General features: G+C 36.7%; 1 protein-coding gene across 1 annotated transcript in view; it reads right to left on the bottom strand.

The window, feature by feature from the left end:
- Positions 1–4,382: 4,382 nt before the first annotated feature.
- Positions 4,383–27,623, bottom strand: part of MBD5 (methyl-CpG binding domain protein 5) — a 227,275-nt gene continuing 204,034 nt past the window's right edge. The window contains exons 10-12 of the mRNA XM_026453922.1: positions 15,714–15,787; positions 8,058–8,133; positions 4,383–4,990 (exon numbers count right to left, since the gene is read on the bottom strand). Of these exons, the coding sequence (XP_026309707.1) occupies positions 4,919–4,990; positions 8,058–8,133; positions 15,714–15,787 (222 nt within the window). The 3' untranslated portion in view covers positions 4,383–4,918. The remainder of the gene's footprint in view (positions 4,991–8,057; positions 8,134–15,713; positions 15,788–27,623) is intronic.

Here is a 27,623-nt window from a genome sequence, read left to right as displayed (position 1 = left end):
TGAGTCTTAGGATCGAAAGTGTCAAAGGTGTTCAAAGCAAATCTGACATTAATGTATTTACTCCTTTATCTACAGACTGAGAAGCACTCATTTGGCATGAATTTTAGCTGCTTCTAGGAATCAGGTTCCTGTTGATTACTGCATGCAAATATGCCCATATTTCACACAGACATAAGCCTAACTGATTCCATCAAGGCAGTGGTTTTCAAATCTCGTTTTGCCCTCCCTCCCCTACCCCACCTCCACCTCTCACCCTGGGAGTAATGTCTGGAGTTATTTTTGATTGTCACAATTTAGGAGGAGGCTCTACTGGCATCTAGTGAGTAGAGGTCATGGATGCTGACAAATATCCAATAATGCATGGGCCAGCCTCCAGAACAAAAAATGACCTGGCCCAAAACATCAACAGTACCTAAGCTGGGAAGCCTAGGTTGCCCAAGTCAATAGCCCAAGGTTGAGGCGACATTCTGTAGCCACCTTTGCTCACAAAAGCTAGACCCCATTCATCTGTGTGGTGCTTTCTAAGACATGTGGAAACAAAGACAAGAATAAGTTAAAAAGCAATAAGAGGCTGGGCTCTTCCCCTGCCTAATGTTAGAACGAAAGATGTGTAGCTTGTCTCTCAAAAATAATAATTCAGTTGGAGAGTCTTCCTAGGTAGATCCCTGTCATGGATCAATTAATCTCTTGTGGAAATCTCATAATGCAAAACATTTGGCATGGAACTTAACAGATTCTTGGGTGTGGAAAGGAATTTTGGTAAAATCAAAACCATATTTGTTTTTCATATTGAAAATGTTCAAGTCATTTTCTTTTCCTATTAGTATAACCATTTGGACAAAAATATCCATGTGAAATGCAGGTGAAATGTAAACTGCTACACTTCTACATAGACAATCCAGTGTATTTATACTTAATCCATAAAGGCATGATGTTACAAAACACATTTGTATATTATGAAGCCATCTGGCATCAAATTTTCCAATTTATAGACAACTTTGTATTTACATAACAAATTATTAAATCAACCATTTTTCCGGTTTATAAAAGGTCACTGAGGTACACACACAGTGTGTATAAATGCAGATAAGGCTGGTAATACATATTTACAGTAGATACAAATTAATCTTTCATATTTGAAGATAATGCTTTTTATATATTTTTTTATATCAGACTCCCCACTGTTAGCAGGATTTCCCATGCTTGAGTTGTTTATTGCTTTTTGGCTCACTGATTTAATATTCACTTCTGGGTTGTTTACACATATGAATTACTAATGTTCTTATCTCTTTGGCTAATGCAAATGTGATAGAGTGAATGAAAGAAAAAGATAAACTAATTCAATATTACACTTCTGGCTGGTTGATAATTTTTGTTCACGTCCCCCAAATGAATCAATGCACAACTCATTTGATATACTACATTGAAAAGTCTTGAGTCTTGCATTACACCATTTGGGCATAAATGGGCAAAGTAAACAAGATATCCAATTTTGAGCAAGGCCTAGTCTTTTGGCTTTCTTTTCAGAAAGAGCAATGCCACCAACATCTTAAGCATCTTAGATTTTAAAATCTTAATGCATATATGCTTGTGACTTGCAAGGGAACACTGCAAACTTCATGGAAGATTACCAAAGTTAACAACAATGTGCTATCATGGTCTAAAATGAAAAATGAGTCACCTCGTAGGATATAAGAATCTTCCTAAAACTTACAGAAAGTGAAATAACTGCCCTCTTCTCCTCCTGCAATTCTGCAGTGTTACGTTCAAATAAGAAGGCTGTGTTTACTTAAAAAACAGACATAGCAAAAACTCAAAGTCAGGGTCCAAATAAAAGACTAAAAGTGGCCCATGATATCACAAGGGATGAATGTTCTTAAAGCGTTTTCATTCAAAATGGTACTAAAAAGTACAAGCCAAAAATGTTCCTTTAAATAAATAAAAACCCTGGTTTGCATTTAATGCTACAAACAAGACAAATCACACAAAAGCTGCTCAGTTAATTTTCCACTCATTTGAAATAATTTTGAAAACCTTCTTAGAGGTTTAGTTTATTCTCCTTGTGCTTCCTAAGACTGTTAAGGGACACAAAATAAAATTAGATTTCCTTTTCCAGCAGGAACTATTATGTTCTTTAAAGAAGAAAAATTTTTTCATCTGTTTCCATTCTTGGATTTGTTTCTTAAAAAAAGTTTATTTTAGGGAATAAAAATTTTGGTAACATAGAAGGCCTAGCCTTCATTTAAAAAAATGAATTGGCTTCAATATAAAGAGAAAGAAATGGCTCTATGGGCAATATTGAAGTGTGAGTGACCAATTTTTTAATTGTAAAGTAGGTGCAACATTTTAAAAAATGTTACAGCACTGTATGACCTGTAATGCTAACAATATTTACATTAACTGCTTACACAAAACCATATAATTGTAAGAGAGAGGAAAAAAACCCACGTGGACTGAAACTACTACACCTAGCACCCATATCAAAGCCAGAGCAACCAGTGAAATCATGGGCACAAACATACTTTACATTGTCTACTGATGTAAAGTATACAACAGGAGGGAAGCACAAACTGAATTAGCTCAAAATACCAAAAAGAAGGCTTGGTCAACACAAACTCAGCCTGAAGACAGAAAAGCAAAGGCTAAAAAATCTACATGTCAACACAGACACACATACAGACACACCCAGCCTACAAACACACATGTCTGTCTGTCTGTGAACAAACAAAAATGTGTAGGAAAAAACAGTAGAAAAACAGGTTGGCGAAAAAAAAAAAAAGACATTAATGGTTTAAACATATTAGCCACATCAACTTTTAACTTATAAACATGTGTCAACTAAACTACACAAAAGATCACTTCCTGTGACTGCATGAAGGAACTGGGGAGGCAATCCCACCATTACAAGAGAGACAAAATGAACCTACCCCCTGAAGGAAGGGTTCCTACTTTGAGGTCATGAAGCCCAGGGTAGCCAGTTGCATTCCTTCAGGCTTGGGGGTAGGTTGAAAGTGGAACAGAGGGACAGAGAGACACAGGAGACCTAGGGGAATAACTAAGAGCTGTTGCTATCAAAAGCGAGCCCAGGTGGCATGCTCTGTGCTGTGGCCCTAAGAAACCAACTCAAGGAATGACCTTGGTCTCCATTTTCCTGAGTTACTGGAACTCTGCTACATGACAGGACTGAGGAGTTTGGGCGGTGGGTGGGAGAGGAGCAGTAGGTGAGGTGGTGGGCAGGTTGAGGTGCTGAGCCTGCTATTGGAGAACCTCCTAGAAGCCTGAGTGGCAGACTGTTGCCTAAGCCCCAGGCTAGAGGACAAGACAGTGCTCTCTAGGGGTTTAAGGGTTTGGGGCAGGGACTGGTGGTTCCAAGAATAAAGGGATAATAGATCCCTTCTTTTCACAATCCATCAACTGAAGTCAGGCTGGAAGCCTAAACTTTGCTTAACTGCCTAGAAGATAGGGTAATACCACCACCACAAAAATTGTGAGAAGAAGACGGAAAATTATGTTGTGCTACATTTCTTATTAATTACCTTGTACTTTACAATGGCTCACAGTTTTAGGTTTGTATACTTGCAATGTAGTATTTTCTCTCTACATTTGTTTCACATTTTTTCTTTACTTAATATAATATAAATAATTTGGTTAATAGATTTAACCTGCACATTTTAGCCACATTAATATATATAAGAATCTGTTAATGGTATAAATAATTCTTTAAATAAAATAAATCTGATATGTTACAGAATACTGATAAAAAAATTACCATTGCTAATAATTTTGTAAGCCACCTTAACTTCTGGGTTAAGTAATACTGATGAATGGATATGAAACTTGCTTTGATGATTCATATTTATTTTTGCCACTACAAAAAAAATGAATTATAATTAACCTTACCTCTGATAATGGTTGCAAAGTGGGGCTTTTGCCTCCATGTGTGGAAACAGAAAGTTTTACCTTGTCAGATATCATTTGCTAAAAAACCCTCAATTCTGAGCACCAGCGATGGTGCAGTCAGTATAAGCTATCTGCTTCAACAGGTGGCTATCAAATGTTAACTACAGAAATGGCTGAGTAAAATATTCCATCTAAGATTTTTTTTTTATAAAACCTATTCTATTTTAAAACTTAGGTAAAAAAAATATGCAACAAATGGTTGCAGTTTCTGAATTCTTAACTTAGACCTGTGAGCCCTCTTCCCTTTAGAAATCTGCAAGGTTGCAATTTCCTAGACACCCGAAATTGAGTCCAGTGCTTCCAGGCAAGGTTCATTCCAAACACACAATATAAATGGACACTCAGTGGTGTGCAGTGTATGTCATAATTCAGATATTACATCATCATGCCTTTTCTCTGCTGTTAAATACAAAAACAGCATCTTTTACATTATCATAGAAAAGCATTTAGGTTGTATTTTTATTTATCACTTTACACTGGTAGTCTCTGGTAGGTGTACTCCATAGAAACCAAAGAATTTTGTACACTATTTCTTTGTACAATAAAAGATAAAGTGTGCATTAGGTACGCTTGTACATGACAATATTGTACAATATTTACATTTCTGATATCACCATGAAATTCTGTATTTTCTATATACAACATTGAAAATTCTTCAGAAACATTTGGACTATTTCTTATAATCACAATTTAGTATTATAGAAAAAGAGTTTCTCAGTAATCTCTTGACCATTTATCACTCTCATCACACAGAGATTTTGATTGGTTTTTCCAGCATTCATTATCCTTCCTGATCAAAAAACTTTTGTATCACTGTTTCTTTTAGCACCCTGTGGTGGTGGTAGCTATCTGCCATAGTCTAAATATTGATATAACAGTGGCTATATCAATACCTATATACAGATACATCTGTGCATGTTCCTTTATTAAACACTGCGCATTAGTGGAGTAGTCTCTGTTATCTGGAGATCTTCCTCCTCTTGGGTTTGGGGGGTCTCATTTGTCTGTCACCCTGTGGGATTTGGTGTACCTGGAAATAAAAAGGTAGAAAAAAAAAACAACAACAACAGAGGATGAAATCACAAACACCATACAATTTCTGACAAAGAAACAGGGTAGGGAGTAGACTCTGGCTTTCACTTTCAATTACTGATATCCTGAGGCACTTCAAATGTTTACCAAGACCCCAGATGTCAGTGTGCCCACAGTCACTACAGAGAATGCAGAATGCTAGAAACTCATAAGCAGTGCAACACTCTGGGGGTGCCAATAGACAGTGGAAAACAAAGGATGAACTGGACAAAATCAAGTATGGGAAATGTAATGTGCAGTTGTTACCCCATTGTCCATTTAAGACAAAAATAAAGCCTTCCCTGTCAGAGACCCTAGATCACCAATTTCACTACAGCCTGGAAGAGTGAATGATTATACAACAAACATACCCCTTTTTTTTCCCTCACTTTGTTACCCTACTTATTTTACAATGACTAGGAAGGGTCACAAATTACAAGAACATGCACACATAGCTCAGCCTAAGGATGTTTGTTCATGAGAAGAATCAAAATGGAAAAGAGAATACCACTATCATCTGTTGGCAGATATGAAATTGTGTAGTCTGGGGGCCGGGCGCGGTGGCTCAAGCCTGTAATCCCAGCACTTTGGGAGGCCGAGACGGGCGGATCACGAGGTCAGGAGATCGAGACCATCCTGGCTAACACGGTGAAACCCTGTCTCTACTAAAATACAAAAAAATTAGCCGGGCGTGTTGGCGGGCGCCTGTAGTCCCAGCTACTCGGGAGGCTGAGGCAGGAGAATGGCGTGAACCCGGGAGGCAGAGCTTGCAGTGAGCTGAGATCAGGCCACTGCACTCCAGCCTGGGCGACAGAGCGAGACTCCGTCTCAAAAAAAAAAAAAAAAAAGAAAAAAAAAAAAGAAATTGTGTAGTCTGGGAGGAGCAGTTAATACAATTCACCTTTCTTTATGTACTAATGCAGGAACTAGCAACATTTAGTGCTGTTCATCAGATTGAGCAGCGGCTGAGCAGCATTAGATAGCAGATATAATTTGGAGGAGGGAGTGATCAAATTGTCTTGTAGCTATCAGTGGGAAGGAGCAAGGTCCAACGACCCAGGAGAAGAGGGATGAACCCAAGGCAGTGGTGTAGCAAATGCTTTATCAGCATTTGGACACAAGTCCATTGTAGCATTTTGCCAGTTTCTGTGGTGTAAAACTTTCATTCTGGCCAACCTTATGTCACAGGACTTAGAGTTAGGAAGAGATGAGTACAATTGACTCTCAAGATCCACTACAAGTTGGCTCAATTACATGCTTAAAAATAATGTTTAGACAAAGCAAAGGGCAATGCTATCCAGACTCAAATGCAGAATGCTTTAAAAAAAATAATATTTTCAAATTTTAAATAATATTTATGGGTTTTTCAATCTGCCTATTCCTCCTAATCTTTTCCATACACATTTTTAAAAGCCACTAGTCTGTAGTAAAGAGCCAAAACTTTTTATAACTGAGGAAAGAAACTTTTTATAACTGAGACTGCAAACTAGTAATCTGTGGACCAAATGTGGCCTGAAATGGTATTTTGTTTAGCCATATGGCACTTTAATATTTTTTAAAAACAGTTGTCAACACATAAAAATGAGAAATTTTACCTCTAGACTTCTAGTTTTGTATGAAAAATGGAAAGATCTTGCAACATGAACACAATTTCCCAGATGTCTAAGATCTGCTGGAGCATGGACGGAATGCCTTCTGGAGACAGTACATGCCTCCTAGGTTGCCCCAGCCCTTACTACTCTCAACTACCTGATTTCCACCAGGGCCAAATGTCCTGAGGCAGAGTCTAGAGAGACGATGGCCAAACTCATTTTCTCTTTTTCCTGGGCAGGCACATTCTATGCTCTATTTCATATTCTACTTAAGAAGATCATGTGATTAGGTCAGGTTAGTGGAAAGTCAACAGAATGACTAGTCTGGCTCATAAACCTATGCTGGCAGTATTCTTAGCATGCTCTTTTCTTTTACCTTCAAGGCAAAATGCAAAGGATATAATGAAGCACTCTGAGGTCCTAAGAGAGGTGGTCACTAGATACAGAAAGAATCTGTGCCCTGGTGTGGAGCAACCCCTTCCTCAACCAGCACCAGACTCAAGTGGGTAATGGCTTTTACTGTGCTGAGCCTCTAGATTGGTAGCCTACCCTAACCTATGGATCTTCACTGGCATTTCTCATCCGTTCCAACTGCTGTTTTCTCATACCTGGCCCACTTTACTTTCTGATACTATTTGACTGGTCCTAGAAAACATTTGAGTTTATAGTCCCCAATCTAGATCTTCCCTATAATTTTATCAGGAAATTTAATGTCTCAGGGCTTCAATTCACCCATCTGTGAAATGATGGGTTGGTTGGATTACAAAATCTCTAAAACCCATACTAATCCCATCATTCAATTGCCATTGGATGGTTTGTTGGGATTCAGATAACCTTGTAACATAAGGTCAAATAAAATAAATTATTTTTCATGCAAAATAGCCTAGACAATTCACATTTTTAACAGATTACCAAAATTATATTTTAAGTATTTACATCAGTCAAAGTGTGAACTGGAGGATAATGATTAAACTTCTCACACTCAGTGCTATTACATGCACAGTTCAATAAAAATGGGATATGAGAGGTCTGTATACTCTTGATCTTGACCCCCACTGTCTTTTGGTTCAAAGGACAGAACAAAATTTGCATTACTAAATATATAGGCAACAGTAATGGCCACGGCCATTCACAGAGTCAAGTGCAGAAAGCTGTGGTTTGAACATCAATATTTTGCTGCTCATATTTTAAAAGAATGTTATGTGGCAAAACAAAAGTTACTTATCTCAGGAAGAAAGACATAGTTAATGCAGTAGGTTTTTTTTTTTTCTTAAATGACTTTGAATCTTTTCTGGTATTTGTCTTCTTTTTCCAGGCTAGTAAATTAGTATTGCTACGTGAGTTGTTTGACAATATTCAAGAGACTTTACCAAAAAGTGTAACATAATTTATTTTCTAAGAAACACAGTATAATGGAAAAATAAATTAACTTACAGTCCCAGACATTTTGTCCAGTTCACTCATGGCCTCATGAATAGCAGCTTCTAAATGGTTATTTAGCTTTCCACTTCTGGAATTAATGAAAACAACACACCAGATTAAAAAATTAAAGAAACAAAACTCAATTCAATTTCCTAATCAGAAAACAAAAGTACCAATTCCACGAGAGAAAGCCCATTTATACTCGCGTTTGGAAAATTCAGATGACAAAACGTCACTCTGGGATTCTTACCACTGAATACTAATCATTAAAGTCACAGAACTACTGAAAAGAAAAGTTGAACAGATTGTCGGGCGGGGAGATGGACTTCTTCCTCTTCCATATGCTTCTTCCACAATCTGGTGATTTGGGAAGAAAGTTGGGCCACGGGTTCCCTCTCCCAGAGACACTGCTCATGCTCCCTGGCTCCGGCCGGTCCTGCATTGCTTCTTGTTTCTTTCTCAGGCAGCCTGGCTGTGTGACCAGAGGAAGGGCGGAGGGGCTGAACTGCAGGCTCTGGCCACTAGGGAGCTCCCTCTGCCCTCTCTGGAGCGTTCTGGCTCTGGAGTTGAGCTAGTGAAGGCTGAAATCCCGGGGCCCGTTCCAGGGTGGGAAACAGCTTAACTCTGACGCACCTGAGGCTCCCAGCCTACCCCCCACCCCCAGCACATTTTCCCAAAAGCCAAAATGATGTCAATATTTGAACAGATAAAGAATGACAGCCTCAGGATGCCTATCACTTCTCTGACCTTTTCTCTCCACTTAGCATTCCATTACACATGTTTGGCCTGAATAACACACACTGTGCATCTACCATTTTTGAAGCTTACATCTATGAAGCTGTTGAACTAAAATCAGGTAAATCCATGCTACCCACCCCTGTGGTTATGTACACTTTGCCCATCCTGACTGTTAACTTGTTTTTCCTCCTTTACGCAAATAAGTAATTACCCATTTTTTCCAAATACTAAGGTGATTTTTTTCATTTATCCTGTCATGACAATTACTAGAAAAGCTGCTGGAGGTAACGTTTTCGTAACAGGTGGTTAGCATGGGTTTCCATGAGTTAAGTCCTATCTCAGCATCTACCATGGAGACTGGAAATTTGCAGTCGTGGGAGAATTTGGCTTGCTGTCGTATTTAGTTTGGTCAGCAGAGTGTTTCGAAACATTTTTGAACTTTAGTTCAGTTTACCATAGCTTTTGCTAGGTTTTATCCTCACACACCAGGACTGGACAATGCATACACTGAGTTTCTGTCTACACTTTGAGAACTCCGAGTTTTCCACCCCTGAGTACCATAGTGCTAGACATACCATAGATGCTCTATGTCTTTGCTAAACAAAAACATTTGTCAAAGGTGGCCCAGATGGTCCCACGTTTCAAAAAAAAAATATATGTACTTAGGTCAGTTTAACTGAAAGGAAAAATTAGTGTATTGGTTTTAACCAAATTATAAGGGTAATATGGCATCAACCACTTCCCTTCTACCTTTTGCTGCCCTGTAAGCTAGTCTTTAGCTTTTACATTTTTGTCATTTATTTTTAGAAATTTAAAAATGCAGAGTACACAGGATAAAATAAACGTAATATATTCCCCTCCTGGAACGAAATGTTAATAAATTAGCCATTTCCTTTAAGTCTTTTATATTAAAAAAATAAAGCTGGAGTCCCCAGTTGTTATCCATCCTGGTCCCATTTTCCCTCACCTTCCCCCCTCAACTTTTAGTCTGCTTTTATACTTTAGTATTGTTTTATGCGTGTTTTAAAAAATATACACACACAAAAGGTGTCAGATACACATACTTGACTTTTTTCTCCTTATAACTGTTTTAAATACCATCTAGTTTGTATAATCTATTCATTCCTTCTAACTGCTATGTAAGAAGTTTTTTTATTATGCATGTACTGTCTTCCATTTACCTACCCATTCCAGTTTCAAGGGGCCCTGGTCATCTCATGGAGTCAGTCTCAGTTGTTTTCCTAATGAGGTGTCTGCCAAGCAAGCTCCTGGGAGCACTCTGTAAGGCCACCTAGGGTTTGCTGAGGCTGCTTGGCAAGGGTTCTGACAGTATTATCATTGCCACGTTGCCTGACAATATCACACTATGTGTAATGTGTTAAATAAATTTATCCTTACTATTTCTTTTGTATGAACATAAGTTTGATGTATTAACATAAGTTTTAAAAGACATTTATTTATCATAAATTTTGATTAGAATATCTTAGGAGTTTAAAGTTGACTATATAAAGTTCTAAATATTTAAAATGAAGTTATAATGTTTTAACGAAAAACCTCCAGAGAACCTTGGTTCTCTCACCTTTAATCTTAGTAAAAGAAATGCCTGTTATTTATTTTAAAATGTCTATGTGCCAAGTATTGTATTAAAACTCTATCTACATTATCTCATTTAATCCTTGCAACAATTTGATGGAATAGGTATTATGACAACTGTTTGTATGTGATACTTCATGACTTTTTAAGAATTGGTGAAATCAATTCTAATTTTGTAATGAAGAAAATGGATATTTGACTATAGTTTTCAAAAGTAATAGTCGGCCGGGCACGGTGGCTCAAGCCTGTAATCCCAGCACTTTGGGAGGCCGAGACGGGCGGATCACGAGGTCAGGAGATCGAGACCATCTTGGCTAACACGGTGAAACCCCGTCTCTACTAAAAATACAAAAACTAGCTGGGCGAGGTGGCGGGCGCCTGTAGTCTCAGCTACTCGGGAGGCTGAGGCAGGAGAATGGCGTAAACCCGGGAGGCGGAGCTTGCAGTGAGCTGAGATCTGGCCACTGCACTCCAGTCTGGGCGACAGAGCAAGACTCCGCCTCAAAAAAAAAAAAAAAAAAAAAGTAATAGTCATAGGTAAAAAACTTTTACCTAACCATGAAAAATTGCAATAACAATTACCATTCAAGCACAAAAACGATTCAACATTACTTGTTGAAAAAAAGTTTCATGAGTTTTGTCATCTCATTCTTCAAGATATTTAAAATATTTGTAAATACTTTGCATTAAGTCAAGCTAAACTAGTATAATGTTTCACCTTTAACACAACGTAGTTGTTAATAGAGGGAGAAATGACTACTTTTGGAAGAGAAAATAAATACATAGATGTGGGGCATGAAATTATTTGTATACATCATGAGATTCGAGAGATAAAGAGAGACTTTCCTAGAAGTCAAATCTGCAGACCAGCTACTAGTCAGGTCAGGGAAGTATGAACTTAAAAGAGGAAGAAAAAGCTCTATGAATTCAAGAAATGAACAATTAGTCAAAATTCAGTCTTTCAGTCCAGAGGGCCTCCCTGTGGAGTTTCTTCTACTATTTTCTATTCCCTGCTGATATTTAATAATAAACATTTTTACTAATGGACACTCTAAAACCTACTTGATTAAGTAATAGATGTTCATATAATCACATTTCTAATTATTAATGGAGATAATTGCCACTTGTCAACTTCATTGGCTATACGTCATATATTATCTTTAAATTCACTAATTTTTAAAAAAAGCCAGGTACACATCTATGAATAGTACAAGAAATAGAAGGGAAATGAGAAATTACAAGTTGTTCTTCACTGTCAGTTTAGAGTTTAAGTGACTCACTTCATCCAGTATGTAACAAATATGGGTGAGACATAAAAGTCAAGAACCCTGCACTCTGAAACCGAATGCCTGGGGAATGTATGAAGATCTAAGAAAATTTAACATGGTAAGTATCATTCCTTGGTTTTAAAGTGAAAGTATGATTTATTTAATCACTTTATTGTTTTCCAGATTCACAAAAAATCAGGTTTCCCAAGAAATGTATACATACCTATAGACAGAAGATTTGCTCCTCGCTTAAATGAAAACCATAACATATGTAAAAGCCATGGAATTTTTCTTTAATAAAGCTATTTCTGCTTTTAAGTACAAAATTGCCCTAAGTAATATGTTAAATAAATATGTTGCTATTAGGATAGAATTAGAACATACATTTAAAGATACTTATTTGTTGTGTAGTTCGTTGTATAGTTTGAGGACACTGAGGATTAAAACGACTACATAAAATTCTAAACATCTAATATCATGGTAGAATGTTTCAACTGGCAAAAATAACAGATAATTTTCTTTCTTTCACCTGTATCTTTATAAGAAAAATAGCTATTTACTAAATGACATGTGCCAAGTACTGTGCTGAGGCTCTCTCTATATTATCTATGTTACAACGATTCTAAAGTAGGATTATGCCCATTTTAGAAATGAAAAATTTAGGCTCAGGAAGATTACGAACATACGGCTATGAAGTGGTAGAAACAGGACTTGAGTCCAGGTAAAAAAACCAACCTCTTAATTATCTTGTTCCAAATGACACCTTCCTTTTTCAGCCTTTTCCTCTTTTCTTCTTCCCCTCAGTCTACAAAAGCAGTCAAATCTTTGTCATTTAAAAAATTCTTTCTTTGTTATTTTTCAGAAAATTTTCACATTATGGGTAGAAAGAAGAGTAAATAATCTACATCTCCTCTCCCTATTTCCTTATTCTTATTTAATCTTCAACCCATAGCCACTTTGTGTGTATGTGCATCACTCTACTGGAAACTGTTCTCACTTAAGTTTAGCAATGACCTTCAAATTGTCCAATCGGATGGAGATTTTTCAGTTTTTGTCTTACTGGACCTCTGTTGATCACTTTATCAGTCTTTGACTTCTGAGACTCTATCTACTTTCCCTGATTCTCCTCCTCCTCACTGACCATTCTTCCCATCTTCTTCATTCTAATGCACGTTCAATCCTTAGCCTACTAGTCTTCAAATTTGTCAAAGTATCTTTGTGTGACTTCAGTCATTTGTACACTGTCAAATACCATTTCTCCCCAGTTTCAGGCATGTATGTCCAGCCTATCCTACAGGCACCCCAAACTGTACTCAACAGCTTCCCCCTATAACCTCCACTTCAGTCAGTGTTTCTACAACCTACCAAGTCACCCAAGCTGAAAACCTGAGAGCTGTCCTTGATTTTGTTCCCTTTCCTTTACATTCTGATCAATCACCCCATGTTCTTTCTATTTTACCTCCTAAGTATTTCTTGACCACATTCTTTCTCTTCCATCCTCATCCCCAACTCCGCCAGCTCCTGGTTTGGGTCCTCGTTCTCCCCTGTATTCTGCCATGGCTCCTGAACAATCTCTTCATCTTCAATATTGTTGCCTTAAAATTTGTCCTCCTACACCGCCATACCTAAGGTGAAAAATGCAACCACCTGCCTCCTTTAGGCACTTCCAAAACAGTAAAACATCCTATTTGCCCTTACTAGGCCCTTTTTGATCTGGTTCCTGCTTATACCTCTTGTAACTTCCCATCCGATACTTTACAGTCCTCAAAATCCAACTGCTGCTCTCATCTACACACTATCCCACCCCATCGTGGTCTTTGTTTCCTTGTGTGGCTGATGCCTATGTAGTGTTTAAGGCTTGGCTCACATATCATCCCCTCTAGGAACGCTTCCTTTACCTGCCCTTTCCCTATGACCCCAAAATATAGTATATATATTGCTGTTGTTGCAATTTTGACATTTGAATTATTTGTTTCTGCATCTGTCTCTTTCACTAAACAGTGAACTTCAGGGACTGTGGCACTGTTTCTGGCACATTTTTTTGCTAAATTTGTCTCCTTAAATTGGGAATAAATGCATAAATTAAAAAATGATTTATTTCAACATATAATTTATCAGTTGTGGGACTTTCAACTAATTATTTTAACTATTTCAGTCTGAGTGTCCGCATCTGCAAATGGACTCATAATTTTGGCCCATCTTGTGACTGGGAGAATAAAAGGATGAATTTACAATTACATGTGCAAAATGTAAAGCATTCTACTAGGCATCGAAAAGGAAAGTCTGTCTGCTTAGACAATAGTATGGTAAATAAAGTTCTTTTTATAAGTGTTAGTTTTGTATTTTCTACTTTTACTTCTCCAATCTGTACTTTAAGTTTATGGTTATCATGAGGAGAATTCCTTTAGATAGATCTCACATTAATTTACTACAAATAGGAAATTGGCTTTGAAGAAAAATTTTTTAAATTGTAGTTTTTACTCGTTACCTTTCAGAAATTGCTTAATAGCAAATACATGGGGAAAATTCAGCTCATTTCAAGGCAGTGTATTTGAATATTTGGAGGAGTTATTTTATTTCTGTTATTAACTTTATTTTGTACATAATCCAAGTAACTGGCATGTTTCACTGTAGGAAACATTTTGAGGGCTCTTTTATACCAAAGAAATGGGTACTGTTGAATAGTTTACAGCAACTGGCCCATTGCAAATTTGTGATGTAGATAATTTGCAATTTTCCTCCTTTCATCCAGACCTTGTATTAATTTTAGTGGCCTTATCTTGTTGCTAAGCTCTGAATAGCAAGTGTGCTTCAGTAAGAGCAGAAGGGACCCTGATCCCTGTTTTCCTTACCAGGTCTAGAGGGATGTTATCTGGCAATTAACTTGGCCTTTCACAAAACCAATACCAATTTGCTACCTTTTAAAGGAGTCCAGGACATAGAGACATAGGAATTTGCCCCTTGCAGCTGTCATCTTTTCAGATACCTTTTATTGAGGTGAAGAGTCTTCCTAAGATTTGTTGACTTCTAAAATTATGCCTCTGGCCAGAATTTTGGGAAAACCATAAAGTGAAAGAGAATGCTTTCTAATAGATATTACTGATATCATTAGATAAGCCTTCTATGCAAGATACACTGTGAATCATTCTGATCTCCACTTTGTAAGTCTTGATGTACAAACAGAAGTTAAAATGGTATTTTTAGGAAGATGATAATACATAAACACATTAAGCCTATGTGTCAATATTTGGGGGAAATGTGAGGATCATTTTGCAAATGGATAAAAATTAATTAATATGTAATTCTTGGTTGCTTGATAATGTGGAAATTAGTATAGCAACGGAACAGGTATATCAATTACACATTTTTAAATAGCTTTCTATGTACATATAGAGAAGCACATTTGTAGTTCTCTACCTTAATATGAAATAATAGTTATGATACATAAACATACATTGTATCACAGTAAAAACTGTGCTTCGAATATTATCTGCTTGTCTGTACTACATTTATTCAGAAAATAAATATTTAGAAAAACTTGAATAACACTGGCCTGAAATTCAACTTCTTGTTGTAATTCCAAAGAAAACTTACTTTCAAGTCCACACCCCTGATGCAACAACAAAAAAATCTTTATTTTGCATCACTTTGACTAGTAGTTAATCTGCCAAAATTATTTACGTGTACAATGAGGGGTATTTACTCCCCAAATTATTTGAAGTGCAAATGGAATGATTCACTACACTTCCAGAGCCTATTTAATTCCTATATGTTGAGAATATGAATTATATTTTATTTTCCACTAAATGAGAGGAATGAAGATGCAGGGAATGAAGAAAGAACTGATGAAGAGGCAAATATTACACAGAGTGTAAACATAAATTGTTAAGAGGATATTTTCTGTAATCACTAATTTGGCTTGTCTATAACGGTCCTCTTTGGTGGTAACAAACTTTACTTAGGCAGGTCACAACATGGACAGAATCAGTGAGATTTCATTGTCTCTTTGATGAAAAAACAGTAAATTATATCCTTGAAAAACAAAGTAAAATCTTTAAAAAGTGCTTACTTTCTGTTCCTTTTCCGGACACGGCTGTAGGCTTCCAAACCTTCCGTTAGTGTCTTCAACTTCTCGGGCTCCACCTGAGTGAAGGTATGAAGACCAAACCACATTACCCAGACCTGTAATTGTTAAACATGGTGTTTACTTTCCTGCCGTACGAGCAGGTGCTGCACTGGCGGGGAGGGGAGCCTTAACCTTCACTGCCTTGTCAAATCTTCTGTTCTCACTCAATCATTAGAGGTTGATTCTGTGGCTCCAGGCTGCAACATCAGTGGAACTGAAAAGCTGTTTGGCTTTAAAATTGTCAACATTTTGAAAATAATATTTTGGGAATAAGATCTGGAATTTAAACAACCTTCAACTCACAAAATCATAAAAATCAGAGATCCTGGTTCACTTTCTTAGCAACTGCAAATCTGCAGTATCAGACTACTGTGATCAGGGGAAGACAAGAGTGGTAGTTAGTGAAGTGAGTGGGCTTTGGAGCCAACAGATCAAAGTTTGAATCCCACTTTTCACTTCCTAGTAGGAGTAAAACACATTTTCTGAGCCTCAGTCTCCTCCTCTGTAAAATGAGGACAATAATACCTACCTTCCTGCTAGAACTGCTGTGAAAATTAAAATGTGACAAGTCTTGTTGAACATTTATCTTAGCATTCAGCAATGATCATGACCTAGTACACATTTGGCAGTGTACAGAGGCCATCAAACATGAGAAAAGGGTGTTGCTACGCCTTGTGGGTGTGTCCTTTGTCCTATCTTGCTTTCTGACTGCCAGTCTGTGTGTAGTCAGCTATGTCAACAGAGGTCAGCCACCAAGGGTGGTGGGGGGATATGTATGTGTGTGGAACGTGTAACCTTTGCTACACACCCCTGAGAATCTCTATCATGGTTCTTGAAGCCACCTCCCCACAATAAAAACAATTAATAATTAGGAAAACTTGTATGTGACTTGGGAATAAAAACACTTTTAGAAAAACATGGCTATTTTTATTCTGTAACACACACACACACACACACACAATCTAAGTAAAAATAGTGTTGCTTGCTGTGTAAGCATAGTTTCAAGGCAAGTAACTCAGCTATTCGGTTGGGGTGAAAGCCAGCCACTTTACCCCCATTTCTCCTCCAACCCCCAATCCACTGTTATATAAAGATACAGAGTTAAACAAAATGCCTCATGGGTAAGAAAATAAACACTAATAAGCAATGAAATGATTATTAACTTTTGCCTTTGTATCCTCAAGATTGACTCATGAATGTCCTTTAGAAATAATTTCTCTATGACCCCTTCAAATCTAGAACACAGTTATGATTAACGAGAGGTTTTCATTATTAAGTCTAAAAACAAGCATTTCTAATATTCAATGAGAAAAACTGTCAAATAACGGAAATGTTTTCCTTTTCATGTTTTTGTATTTTGCCCGCACAAATGTCTTATACACAAGTTCATACATACCCAACTCACTGTGTGGCAGCACAAGAGACAACTTTGTTCCAATAACACTTCACATAAAGAAAAGTGCCCTAATGGGTTACTGGGACCATTGGAAAAGCTAAAGTAAGCTAAATGTATCCATGTGTTGTTTAAAAAAAAAAAGGTGTCTGGATGCACTTTCACATTTCATGTTAGAAATGAGCCTCCATGCTGTATTCACTCACATGAAGGGGATATGAAAAATGCTTTGCATATTTCAGTTTTGTAATCAAGAAATGGTTCCACTTATATTTAAATAAGCTTCTTGGCAGCAGGAAAGGAGTTGTGCTATATAACATAAACTTCTATTAGAGTTAAACTGGTGTAGCGAGGGATCTCAGAAGGGGTTAATCTGGTCACAGAATCAGATTCACAATGAAACAAAGCAAGACACAGCAATTAAAACTTACCCCATTGGTCTTAATTTAAAAAACAAAGTTAGGTCAGAGTATTTTTTTAAGTCTTCAATTTTTATTTTTAATTAATTATGGAATAAGGGACTGTAAAAACATTTCTTGTGCATTTATTAAGTAAAAGGCACTGTTTTATCATTTAATATGATACTACTGCAAACTAGTATTACTTTTATAGTATTACAGATGGGACTTGGTGCATTTAAATAACATGGCCAGAACTGAAACTCAGGTCTGACTCCAACGTGCTCAACTTCTCTCCACCATACCAACTCCAACGTACATTGAGATATAGTCATTATATATATATATATATATATATATATATAGCATTTATATATATAAAATTACACACACATATATAAAATACACACACACACACAGGCACACTAAAAAATTTAGGTCAAACTATTTAAAATTATATTTCTACAAAATTTAGATGACAACTTGCTCAAATTTATACTCAATTTTTTTATGCTTGAATAATTTTCCAGGGATATTTTTTCTGAACTAATACTCTACCATGGTTTCTTCATTTAAATCTGCCTCTAAGCCTCTAACATACTCTTATAATGAACTATATTATTTATAAAGGATTAAATGACCTTGAAAAAGAAAACAAAGATAGTCTTTCTGAAACTAAATATAAGTAAGATATATACCGCTGTGCATTTCTGCTATAACAAGATCATACATATTCAGAAGAAAGTTTAGTTTGTTTCAGGATTTCAGCACTTTACTGTGTTGTGAAATATATATGAAGAGTGCATGTTTTTTCTGGGGAAATATTTATACATTTGAAAAATATTCAAGAAACTTTAAAGATACCCTCCCAAAATGGTATCAGAGAACAACAAAATAAATTCAGCTTCTAGTTAAATAGAAATCATGTTTAATGAACACTCCCTTGTAAATTACTTAGCTAACTTGTAAATTTAAAAAAGTATGAGGAAATCAAATACATAAATGTAACATTAAAAAGGTTAAACACACAAATATTTTTATAAAACTTACACTAAAGGAACAAGTAATTTAAGATAATACTTTTATCTATAATTAAAATCTTGTATTCTTGTACAATCACAAGCCAGGAGTTTCACAAATTATTTAACTCTATCTTAGTGAGAATTTAGGAGAGGGCTTTATCTTTTATCTTTGCTCATCATCTACCCACAGTTTCATGCTGATAGCAATGATGCTAATAGTACTGGCCATCATGGTGTAACTCCTTACTCATGTCATTTAAGAATCATAAAGTTACCTGGAATTTATATGTATTCATAATTCACTTATTAATGTATAAATATACACATACGTTAAATGTTAATTTTTTTTTTTTTTTTTTTTTTTTTTTAACATGGTCTCGCTCTGTTGGCCAGGCTGGAATGCAGTGGTGTGATCTTGGCTCATGGCAGCCTCGACCTCCTGGGCTTCAAGTAATCTTCCCACTTCACTCTCCTGAGTAGCTGGGACCACAGGTGTGTGCCACAATGCCCAGCCAATTTTTAAAAATTTTTTTGTGGAAACAGGGGTCTCATTATGTTGCCCAAACTGATCTCAAACTCCTGGGCTCAAATGATCTGCTTGCCTTGGTCTCCAAAAGTGCTAGGATTAAAGGCATGAGCCATCGTGCCCCACCAATACTTTTTGACTATTAAAAACTCTTCTTTCATTCAAATTGTTTAGATACAATAATTCTTCAACATAAATAGTTTTACAGTTTGTTCAGTGTGGACAGAAACATATTCATGAAGCCAGACATTACTATGTGGTGGATGATTAAGAGTTTTTCTGAACAAGGCTAAATCTCTGGTTGCTTATTTGCTTATTTTGTTCAGAAGGCCCATATTACACATTTGGTAATTTAATTAAATTTTTGATTTGGTGTCAGCACAGTGGGACCTCATGTATCTCAGAAGAAACTTAAAGTCTGACAAAAGAAGACATAAACCCTTCAGAGAGGTACACCAACCCTCGAAAGAGAGGTACAGTACATATTTGAAGAACCTGGATCTGGCTGGGCAAGGTGGCTCATGCCTGTAATCCAGCACTTTGGGAGGCCGAGGTGGGCAGATCATGAGGTCAGGAGTTCAAGACCAGCCTGGCCAACATGGTGAAACCCCATCTCTACTAAAAATACAAAAAATAGCTGGGCGTGGTCGCAGGCATCTGTAATAGCAGCTACTCAGGAGGCTGAGGCAGGAGAATTGTTTGAACCCGGAAGGCGGAGGTTGCAGTGAGCCGAGATCACACCATTGCACTTCAGCCTGGGCGACAGGGCGAGACTCCATCTCAGAAACAAAACAAAAACCAAACAAAAATGAAGAACCTGGATCAATGATCGTAGATCACTTTTAAATACAGCTGGTTAACTGGAGATTACATTAAATTTTTCTGCAGGCTTTAATCTTGATAACAACTCTCTTTGTGAATTCTTTGGTGCTCCTTATTGCTGAAGCAGAGCTGTTGTGCAAACATCAAAGAATAATGGGGCACTAGCCACATCACTGATCTCATAACAGAGTTGACCTCAAGCTCCCCTTTTCATTCTTTACTTCCCCATTCCATTTCTTTAAAGTCCTGTTGCTGGGGAATGGCATAATGTAAGGAGTGCTAAATTTAGAGTAGAAGACCAAGGTTGGGACCTGGCTTAACTACCCGTGATTTGTATTCTTTGGGATGCCACTTTTCTGAGCTTCAGTTCTCCCATCTGTAAAATGGGGATAATTCTGCACATCTTTACGGGTTATTGAAAGGATCTAAAATGACCACAAACATGAAGGTGCTTTATGAACACCAAAGCAGTCCAAAGTGCCACTAGTGGTATGTAAACTTATTTTAGGTAAAACATGGACAAACCTTTAAATATTCTTTTTTAGTTTTTTTTTTTTTTTAGAGACAAGGTCTCCACTCTGTCACCCAGACTGGAGTGCAGTGGTGTGATCATAGCTCATTGTAACCTTGAATTCCAGAACTCAAGTGATCCTCCCACCTCAGTCTTCCAAGTAGCTAAAATTTTAGGGGTGCACCACCATGCCTGGCGTGCTCATTGCAGCCTTGACCTCACGGGCTCAAGTGATCACCTTACCTTAGCCTCCCATGTAGCTGGGACCACAGGTGTACACCATCATGCCTGCTAATTTTTAACAATTTTTTGTAGAGATGGGGTTTCATTATGTTGCCCAGGCTAGTCTTGAACTCCTGGCCTCAAGTGATCCTCTGATCCCGGACTCCCAAAGCACTAGGATTATAGGTGTGAGCCACTGTGCCCAGCCTCCTTTGCAAATTTTTAATAGTCATATTATTCATATAAGTTTACATTAGAAAAATACAAGTAACATTACGATTTTACACATACAATATCCTAGGATAAAACTAAAGTTGTTTAAATTTAAAAAGTGACTTGAATAGTGCCTAGTACATATGTGCCTAATAAATATTTATTGAATGAATCAATTAAATGATAAATTTAAAGAAAAAATTTAAGTAAATAATAATATATGTAATATGCAACTTTTAGCTGGAGTCTGGGAAATACAGCTCTGAAGTAGAAAGCAAATATGAGGCATTTATTAAGTTCATTATCAAACATTTATTAAACAGTAAATATTAAAAATAATATATATTTTTAAAAATAACATCTTCAAACTGAAAAAATTCCTGCTAACTTAAGTGCAATATTTCAATATTTTTAAAAGACTGGGAATTAATATTATATGATAAATAATTTAGGGTAAAAAGTTGATTCACCTGTGACAGAAAAGATGAACCTAATTGTTTTCCAACAATAGTACAAAGTTCTCATGGCAGAGTACTAATCATTCCTTTAAATGAATCCCAACTTTTTCCAATGAACTAACCAAATTCTCTTTATCACAATTTAGTCCGTGGCATTATCTGAGGCCTTTTTCGGTGCTTCCTTTCTTCTTCACTTTGCATAGCAGTGTTTTTAAGCACTGGGGAACTACATTACAGGATGGGGGTAAATCCATTCTAAATGTGACAATAATTTGCATATCAATCCACAACACATAGATAGAAATAAATGTTTCAGATAAGCTTGTAATTTCTAAGGAAACAATGCTTAAAAGTTCATGTAACAGAAGCAAGTAGTTGCCTCAGACCTAGATTCTATTTCCTGCTTCCTATCTGAAATTGTATGAACAAGCTCATGTAGTCTGCGTTGGGCTCAGTTACCTACGTGAATGAAGACAGGCCTCCTAGTCCTCTTTAATCTGGCTCAGGAAAAAAGTTCACAATATTTCACAATTCACTATAGTAAAGTTTACAGTTGTTTTACTCAGCTTAGTCTTTTTCTTGATAGTCACATTTTTGGTCTTCGCTAGTTCTTCATTTTTATTATCTTTCAAATTCTGATCAGGAATTGACTTTGTTGGCCTGGATTTTATCTTTCTTATTACTTTTGAAAAACTATTTTGCTCCCTTTCAAGGAGATTCTGGTGCTGACAGGCATTGATTGCCTCTGTCACACTACCAGCCAAAATGCAACCCAAGTATTGTGGATGCTGTGGTACAGAGAAAAGGATTCATTTCCAACAGCGGTTAAGAAAATAGATAAGGCAAAGTGAATGCACCAAGAACATTCTCAACAGAGAATTATAGTACCAAAGAATATAAACAGCTAACACTGATAAACACACAAACAACGTTCTTCAAAGTAAAATGTCTGAACATCACAGGAGGGCGCACCTCCCAAAGTTAGTTCTCCGGGCTCCGCTTCTTAAGTTACCCACCCCCAGAATGCGAGGTAAGTTGTCTCTGGTTATGCTCCACGCTGTCAAAACACGTGTGCGTGTGATGCTGAACTGACATACAGAAAATATATTGCCCCCCAATAAATTTGGTTATGAGTTTTAATAAAGATGAATTTTGTCGGTTTTGAATGACTATTCAGAGAGCTGTTTTTATCTCTACTTGCCAGAAATAATTGTGTGGAAGAAAGTCAAAGAGCAGTTTGGAAGAGGCAACACCCTACCCACTTATGCTTTGAAAATAATGTCTTCATTTAACCAGGTAGTGTAGAACAGAGACGTAGACTTTTTTTGGTAATCAGGTGTTTCTGCAACTGTCCAACAACAGTCATTGAAAAGAAACATTTTGGTGCCAGTCTAGTAATAAATTATTTCTTAAATTTGGCTTGGGTCAGAATATACATCAAATGTAAGAGCAATGATATATGAAGACCAAAGGGAGGATGTTCAAAAAGTAAAAATGATCTATGCAGAAAAAAATAAAAATTTTAGTTTTTGATTATTACTGCTTGAGAGGCAACCCTTTTAAGCCAGTTAGCGTAAAATCAAAGATGACAGATGACAATTGTAAAATATATTTTAGAAAACAAGAGCATTTTCTTTATATTTAAATAGTTAATGAAATAGGTACATAAAGATAACCATTTCCTCCATAGTTGCATAGGCTTAAAAATGTTTGCATATTAAGACATAGAGGTGTAATGTCAGAGGTAGCCATTTTCTTCCCAAGAATTCCCTAACATTATGCCAAGATCTGGAAGTTGAATCAGTCTGGTTCTGGCTATGTACGGAGCACAGCACGGAGGTCTTATTCCTGGTCACTGAGCCACGAACAATAAAGGGTTCATGGTTCAGAGAGAAACTTGCACCAGTTATTTAGAACAAGTATAACTATGTCCCAGAATGTACTTTTTTTTTTTTTTTTTTTTTTTTTTTTTTTTTTTGAGACAGACTGTTGCTCTGTCGCCCAGGCTGGAGTGCAGTGGCGCGATCTCTGCTCACTGCAAGCTCCGCCTCCCGGGTTCACGCCATTCTCTTGCCCCAGCCTCCGGAGCAGCTGGGACTACAGGCGCCCACCACCACGCCCGGCTAATTTTTTGTATTTTTAGCAGAGACTGGGTTTCACCGTGTTAGCCAGGATGGTCTCGATCTCCTGACCTCGTGATCCGCTCGCTTCGGCCTCCCAAAGTGCTGGGATTACAGGCGTGAGCCACCGTGCCCGGCCCAGAATGTACTTCATTACAAATTGTTAACCAAGGGAAAAAACATATTAGGAAGGAGATAGTACTTCCTGAGTGGTAGAATACAAGGCACATAATGTCCTCCAATGCTGTCACATAGCTTCAATCTTAGGAAAGTAATACATACAAGCAATTCATCCCAACTTTTCACAGGCTGTTAAAAATCTCCACTAATTAATATTGTTTTACGTGTGAAAGAGAGTTATGTGGGAAGGTAGAGGAAGAAAGTCTGAGTTGATATTTTTTTTAGAAACATTGAGGAAAGAGGAACTTTGAAGTTCACTCAACAAACTGAGTGCTTTAAAACGCTTCCAAGTAGAACTCCTGCTTGAAATTAACAGCCAACACTAACTTATAATCAGATATGCCGATTTGTACATGTGCTGTAAACATACTTATGAACTATTTCATTCATTGAATATAATCCTTATAATCCTTTACTCTCAACCTGGTTAATAAATCCTTTATACATGGACAATGCAGAGGTAAAGAATAACTATGGTCAAATTACCACAATTCCATAATGGTGGAACCTAAATTAATAAGACTATCTACCATAAAGGGCAGAGAATAGGAGGTTAATGTTTACTGAACCTCTTTGATGTGCCAGATAATAACCTACAGTATTTCATTGAATTCTTAAGGCATCTATTTGAATCGAAATTAATGTTCTCACTTGAAAGAGGTGAGTAGCCTGCAGCTTCTAGGAGATTAATATACCTACTACCGACCACTTAGGTAACTAGCAGAGCTAAGATTAGGCTCACATCAGAGTGCCCAAAACCCATGCCTCTTTATGCTACACCTTGCTTTTTCTCTAGTTCTCTGCAGACTGTGTTTATACAGTATTCGATGTCTAGAAACCATACCTTTTAGGAAATCATCTCAGAAACTGCAGAACATGTCTAATGCATATCAGTAATCTGCTACATTTACTATCCCTCTAAAGACCAAAAAGGCCTTTCTAAGATCATAAGCTGACCTAGTCAGTTACTATTATGACTAATGGTGTCTGCTAAAATATTAATGTATTGACAATGGGAGGTCTCAGCCCTTGGCAATTATCAGTGCTCCGATCACACAGCATTGACTTCCTTAGACCAGAGACCATTCATGCAACCTAAAAATAGGAGAGGCACCCAGCTTGTTTTGAAATAGTAATCTTCTACCCTGTCAATTAATTATCTTTATTTTCTATTTTGCCTGCTTCCATAAAGAATTTGGAGTGGCTTGCTGAGAACAAAGCCTGTAACTGAAAATAATAAATGATATGTTGTGGGGTGGAGTCAGGGGTAATAAATCTATTCTAAAACTTGAGTTAACATAGATTTTTATCTGGTGGGATCTAACAGAATCTTGGATTCTTTGGTGGACATAGAAATAGTATGAAAGCTGAGAAGCTAAGAAAGCTAAGAAAGTTTAAAATGATAATGTAGGAAAATAGTTTGGCAAATTTTTTCTTCTTAGACACTACAAAGATAAACACTATGGAAAATGATCCCACATTCCACATTAGCAAGGCGGAATTAGAAAGGTTTTACTATAATAAACAAAGTTGGAGCTAGTCTCTGCCTTTCTGCTTTAGACTTTATAAAAATGTCAGGCATTGCCATAGTGTATAGAAGGTAACCTAAGGCAATGCTTACCTGTCTAGAGGCAGAAGTCCAGTTATTAATGTACAAGGCATTATCCAACATTCTTGGGCATTAAGGAGTTCTACATAAATAAAATTACATCCAAACTGGTTCACCTGAATGAGTACAAATTTTAAAAAGTGTTCTACTAGATATCTCTCTGAAATACATCATGTTTTGTCTTATACAGGTATTGAACATAGTTTTACTTTTTCTTCATGAACTAGGGTCATCACTATATCAGACACTTGGCTTGAAGTTGGACCTGTGTTTGAGATTTTACCTTTTCTGGTGTTGTAAAATGAGAACTTTGACTCACAGAGCATCACTAAGTAAGGTATTGGGAAGTCTTGTTTTGTGAACTATAGAGGAAAAAAGAATGTTTGTGAAGTAGTACTTAGTTTACTTACGTGCAAAAGTGTGGTAGGTCCTGAAAAGACCAGAGCTTTTTAAAAATGCTGAGTCCTTAGAGCTTCTGAGGCTGTTATACCTTGCTTTTTAAATGATAGAGATAAATGTTTCAGGTATTATCATTAATATTTTATTGCATGTTTTCAGTTTTTCACCTCCAAATGTGTGCTTTAAATTAAATTCTCTGAATTACTAAAAATACTTTTAGTCTATAGTATATCTTGATATAAAGGTTTTTACTTGAGAATCCAAAATGACAAGGTCAGCCAGTGAGAGGAGGAATATATGAATTTACAGCAACAGTTTTATGTTTCCTATTACAATTCATCTGTTGCCAAAATTAAGGAAGAAGAATCTGAATTTTAAAAATATTATTTTATAGTGGAATGAATACTACATACTACTTTGCTTATTTAAGTGAAGAAAAATAAGTGTTTCTTGGACTCTTCGATTTTTTTTTTAAAGTATATCTCCCCTAACATCAGTGAATACCTCAGTCTCAGGAGTTTTCGAGCAGAGATTAATCAGAAGATCTAGACCATTGTTTAATGTGAAATGTGTTAAAAGTACATGCCTTTACTCTCCTAAGGGCATAAAAAGATATTTAGACAAGGCATTTAGGACAGGAAGAATGTTTCCAGGGAAGGGAGGCCATAATCTTTTTTTTCAGTTAAGCTTTTGGTAAAATGGCACATAAAAAAGACTTAGTTCGTTTGCACAGACATTGTAAAAGAGTTCAATGTCTACATCTTGTATTTGTAGCAGTTCCATTTATATCATAAAAGCCCACTTTTTCTGTTTCTAATTATTTCTTGAATAAACTGTCAAAAATATTTAGGTTTTTCAACCTAAAGAATGTTTGTCTGATCTCTGAGAGTATAGAGAATAAAATATTTTGTGAATAGGGGTATGGAATTCATTTCCTTATCAAATGTACAAACATTATGCCCAGAGTGTATCCTGACAAGTGTATATTAGGCATTATGAGCAAGGTTTTAGGACCTCCTAGTCATTTGGAGAAAGACAATCCTTTTATTGTGCTGGCAAAAATGCTTTTGGTTTCCTGTCATTAAACCTAAGTGCCAGTGAAAGTTTGAGTGCAGTTGAAATTGCTTTATACAATACACTCTTTACGAGAATAACATATACCTGTAAGAGTAATTTTTATTACCTAGGAAGATGAAAAATTATACATTTCTTCATCATATGGGGGAATGTGCATAATGATCTCCTCTTGGTCAGATATAAATTTTTCTATCTACTTTAAACACTCTGCATATTTCTTGCCTAGTGAGCCAATTCCACCATTTTTGTAAGGGCCGGAAAAAAAAAAAAAAAAAAAAAAAAGCCCAGAAGAACCCTACTAATTTCTTTTAAATTGAACGGTAGTTTCATGGAGAAGTTTTCATTTAATTTATATGATCTAATTGTGTTAAGTAGAACCAGACTATGGGGTTAAACATTTCCATATGTTTTAAAGGCCCAGAACTTTTCCTGAAAGGTATTCAGGAAATTCTGAATTCAGACTTTACCTGCTGCTTCCAGAAACGACTGCAACTCCACGCAGACTGTACCCCCTTCCCAGCTTTGTGTGCCACATGTAAGCACATGCAGGAGATGTCGTCTCCTGGTGCATCTGTTGCCTGGGAGGGCCTTACCCCTGCCACACTCCTGGACCTACAAAGGCTACCAGATTTTTTTCCCCAGTCATTGACACTTGCCTTCCTCCTCAGTGTATGAAATGAAGAACTAGGTAACTGTAGAGAGGGAAGGCAGAGTGGACCAAATTCTGGAAATCTGGTTCCTGGCTTACAGCCACCCTGAGCCCTAGTGTGATCTATAAATGCTTTACAACTCACCCCTTGTTGATATGACATTTTGTTGACTATAACCATCCCCTCTTCATTTTATGCTCCAGAAGCTTGTGAGACCTCAATGAGTCATGAAGAATCCTAATTTCAAATCCAA

The sequence above is a fragment of the Piliocolobus tephrosceles genome, chromosome 11 (assembly GCF_002776525.5).
Source record: "Piliocolobus tephrosceles isolate RC106 chromosome 11, ASM277652v3, whole genome shotgun sequence".
NCBI classification, from domain to species: Eukaryota; Metazoa; Chordata; class Mammalia; order Primates; family Cercopithecidae; genus Piliocolobus; species Piliocolobus tephrosceles.
The sequence above is the reverse complement of the archived record's forward strand: the minus strand, read 5'-3'. Positions and strand labels throughout refer to the sequence as shown.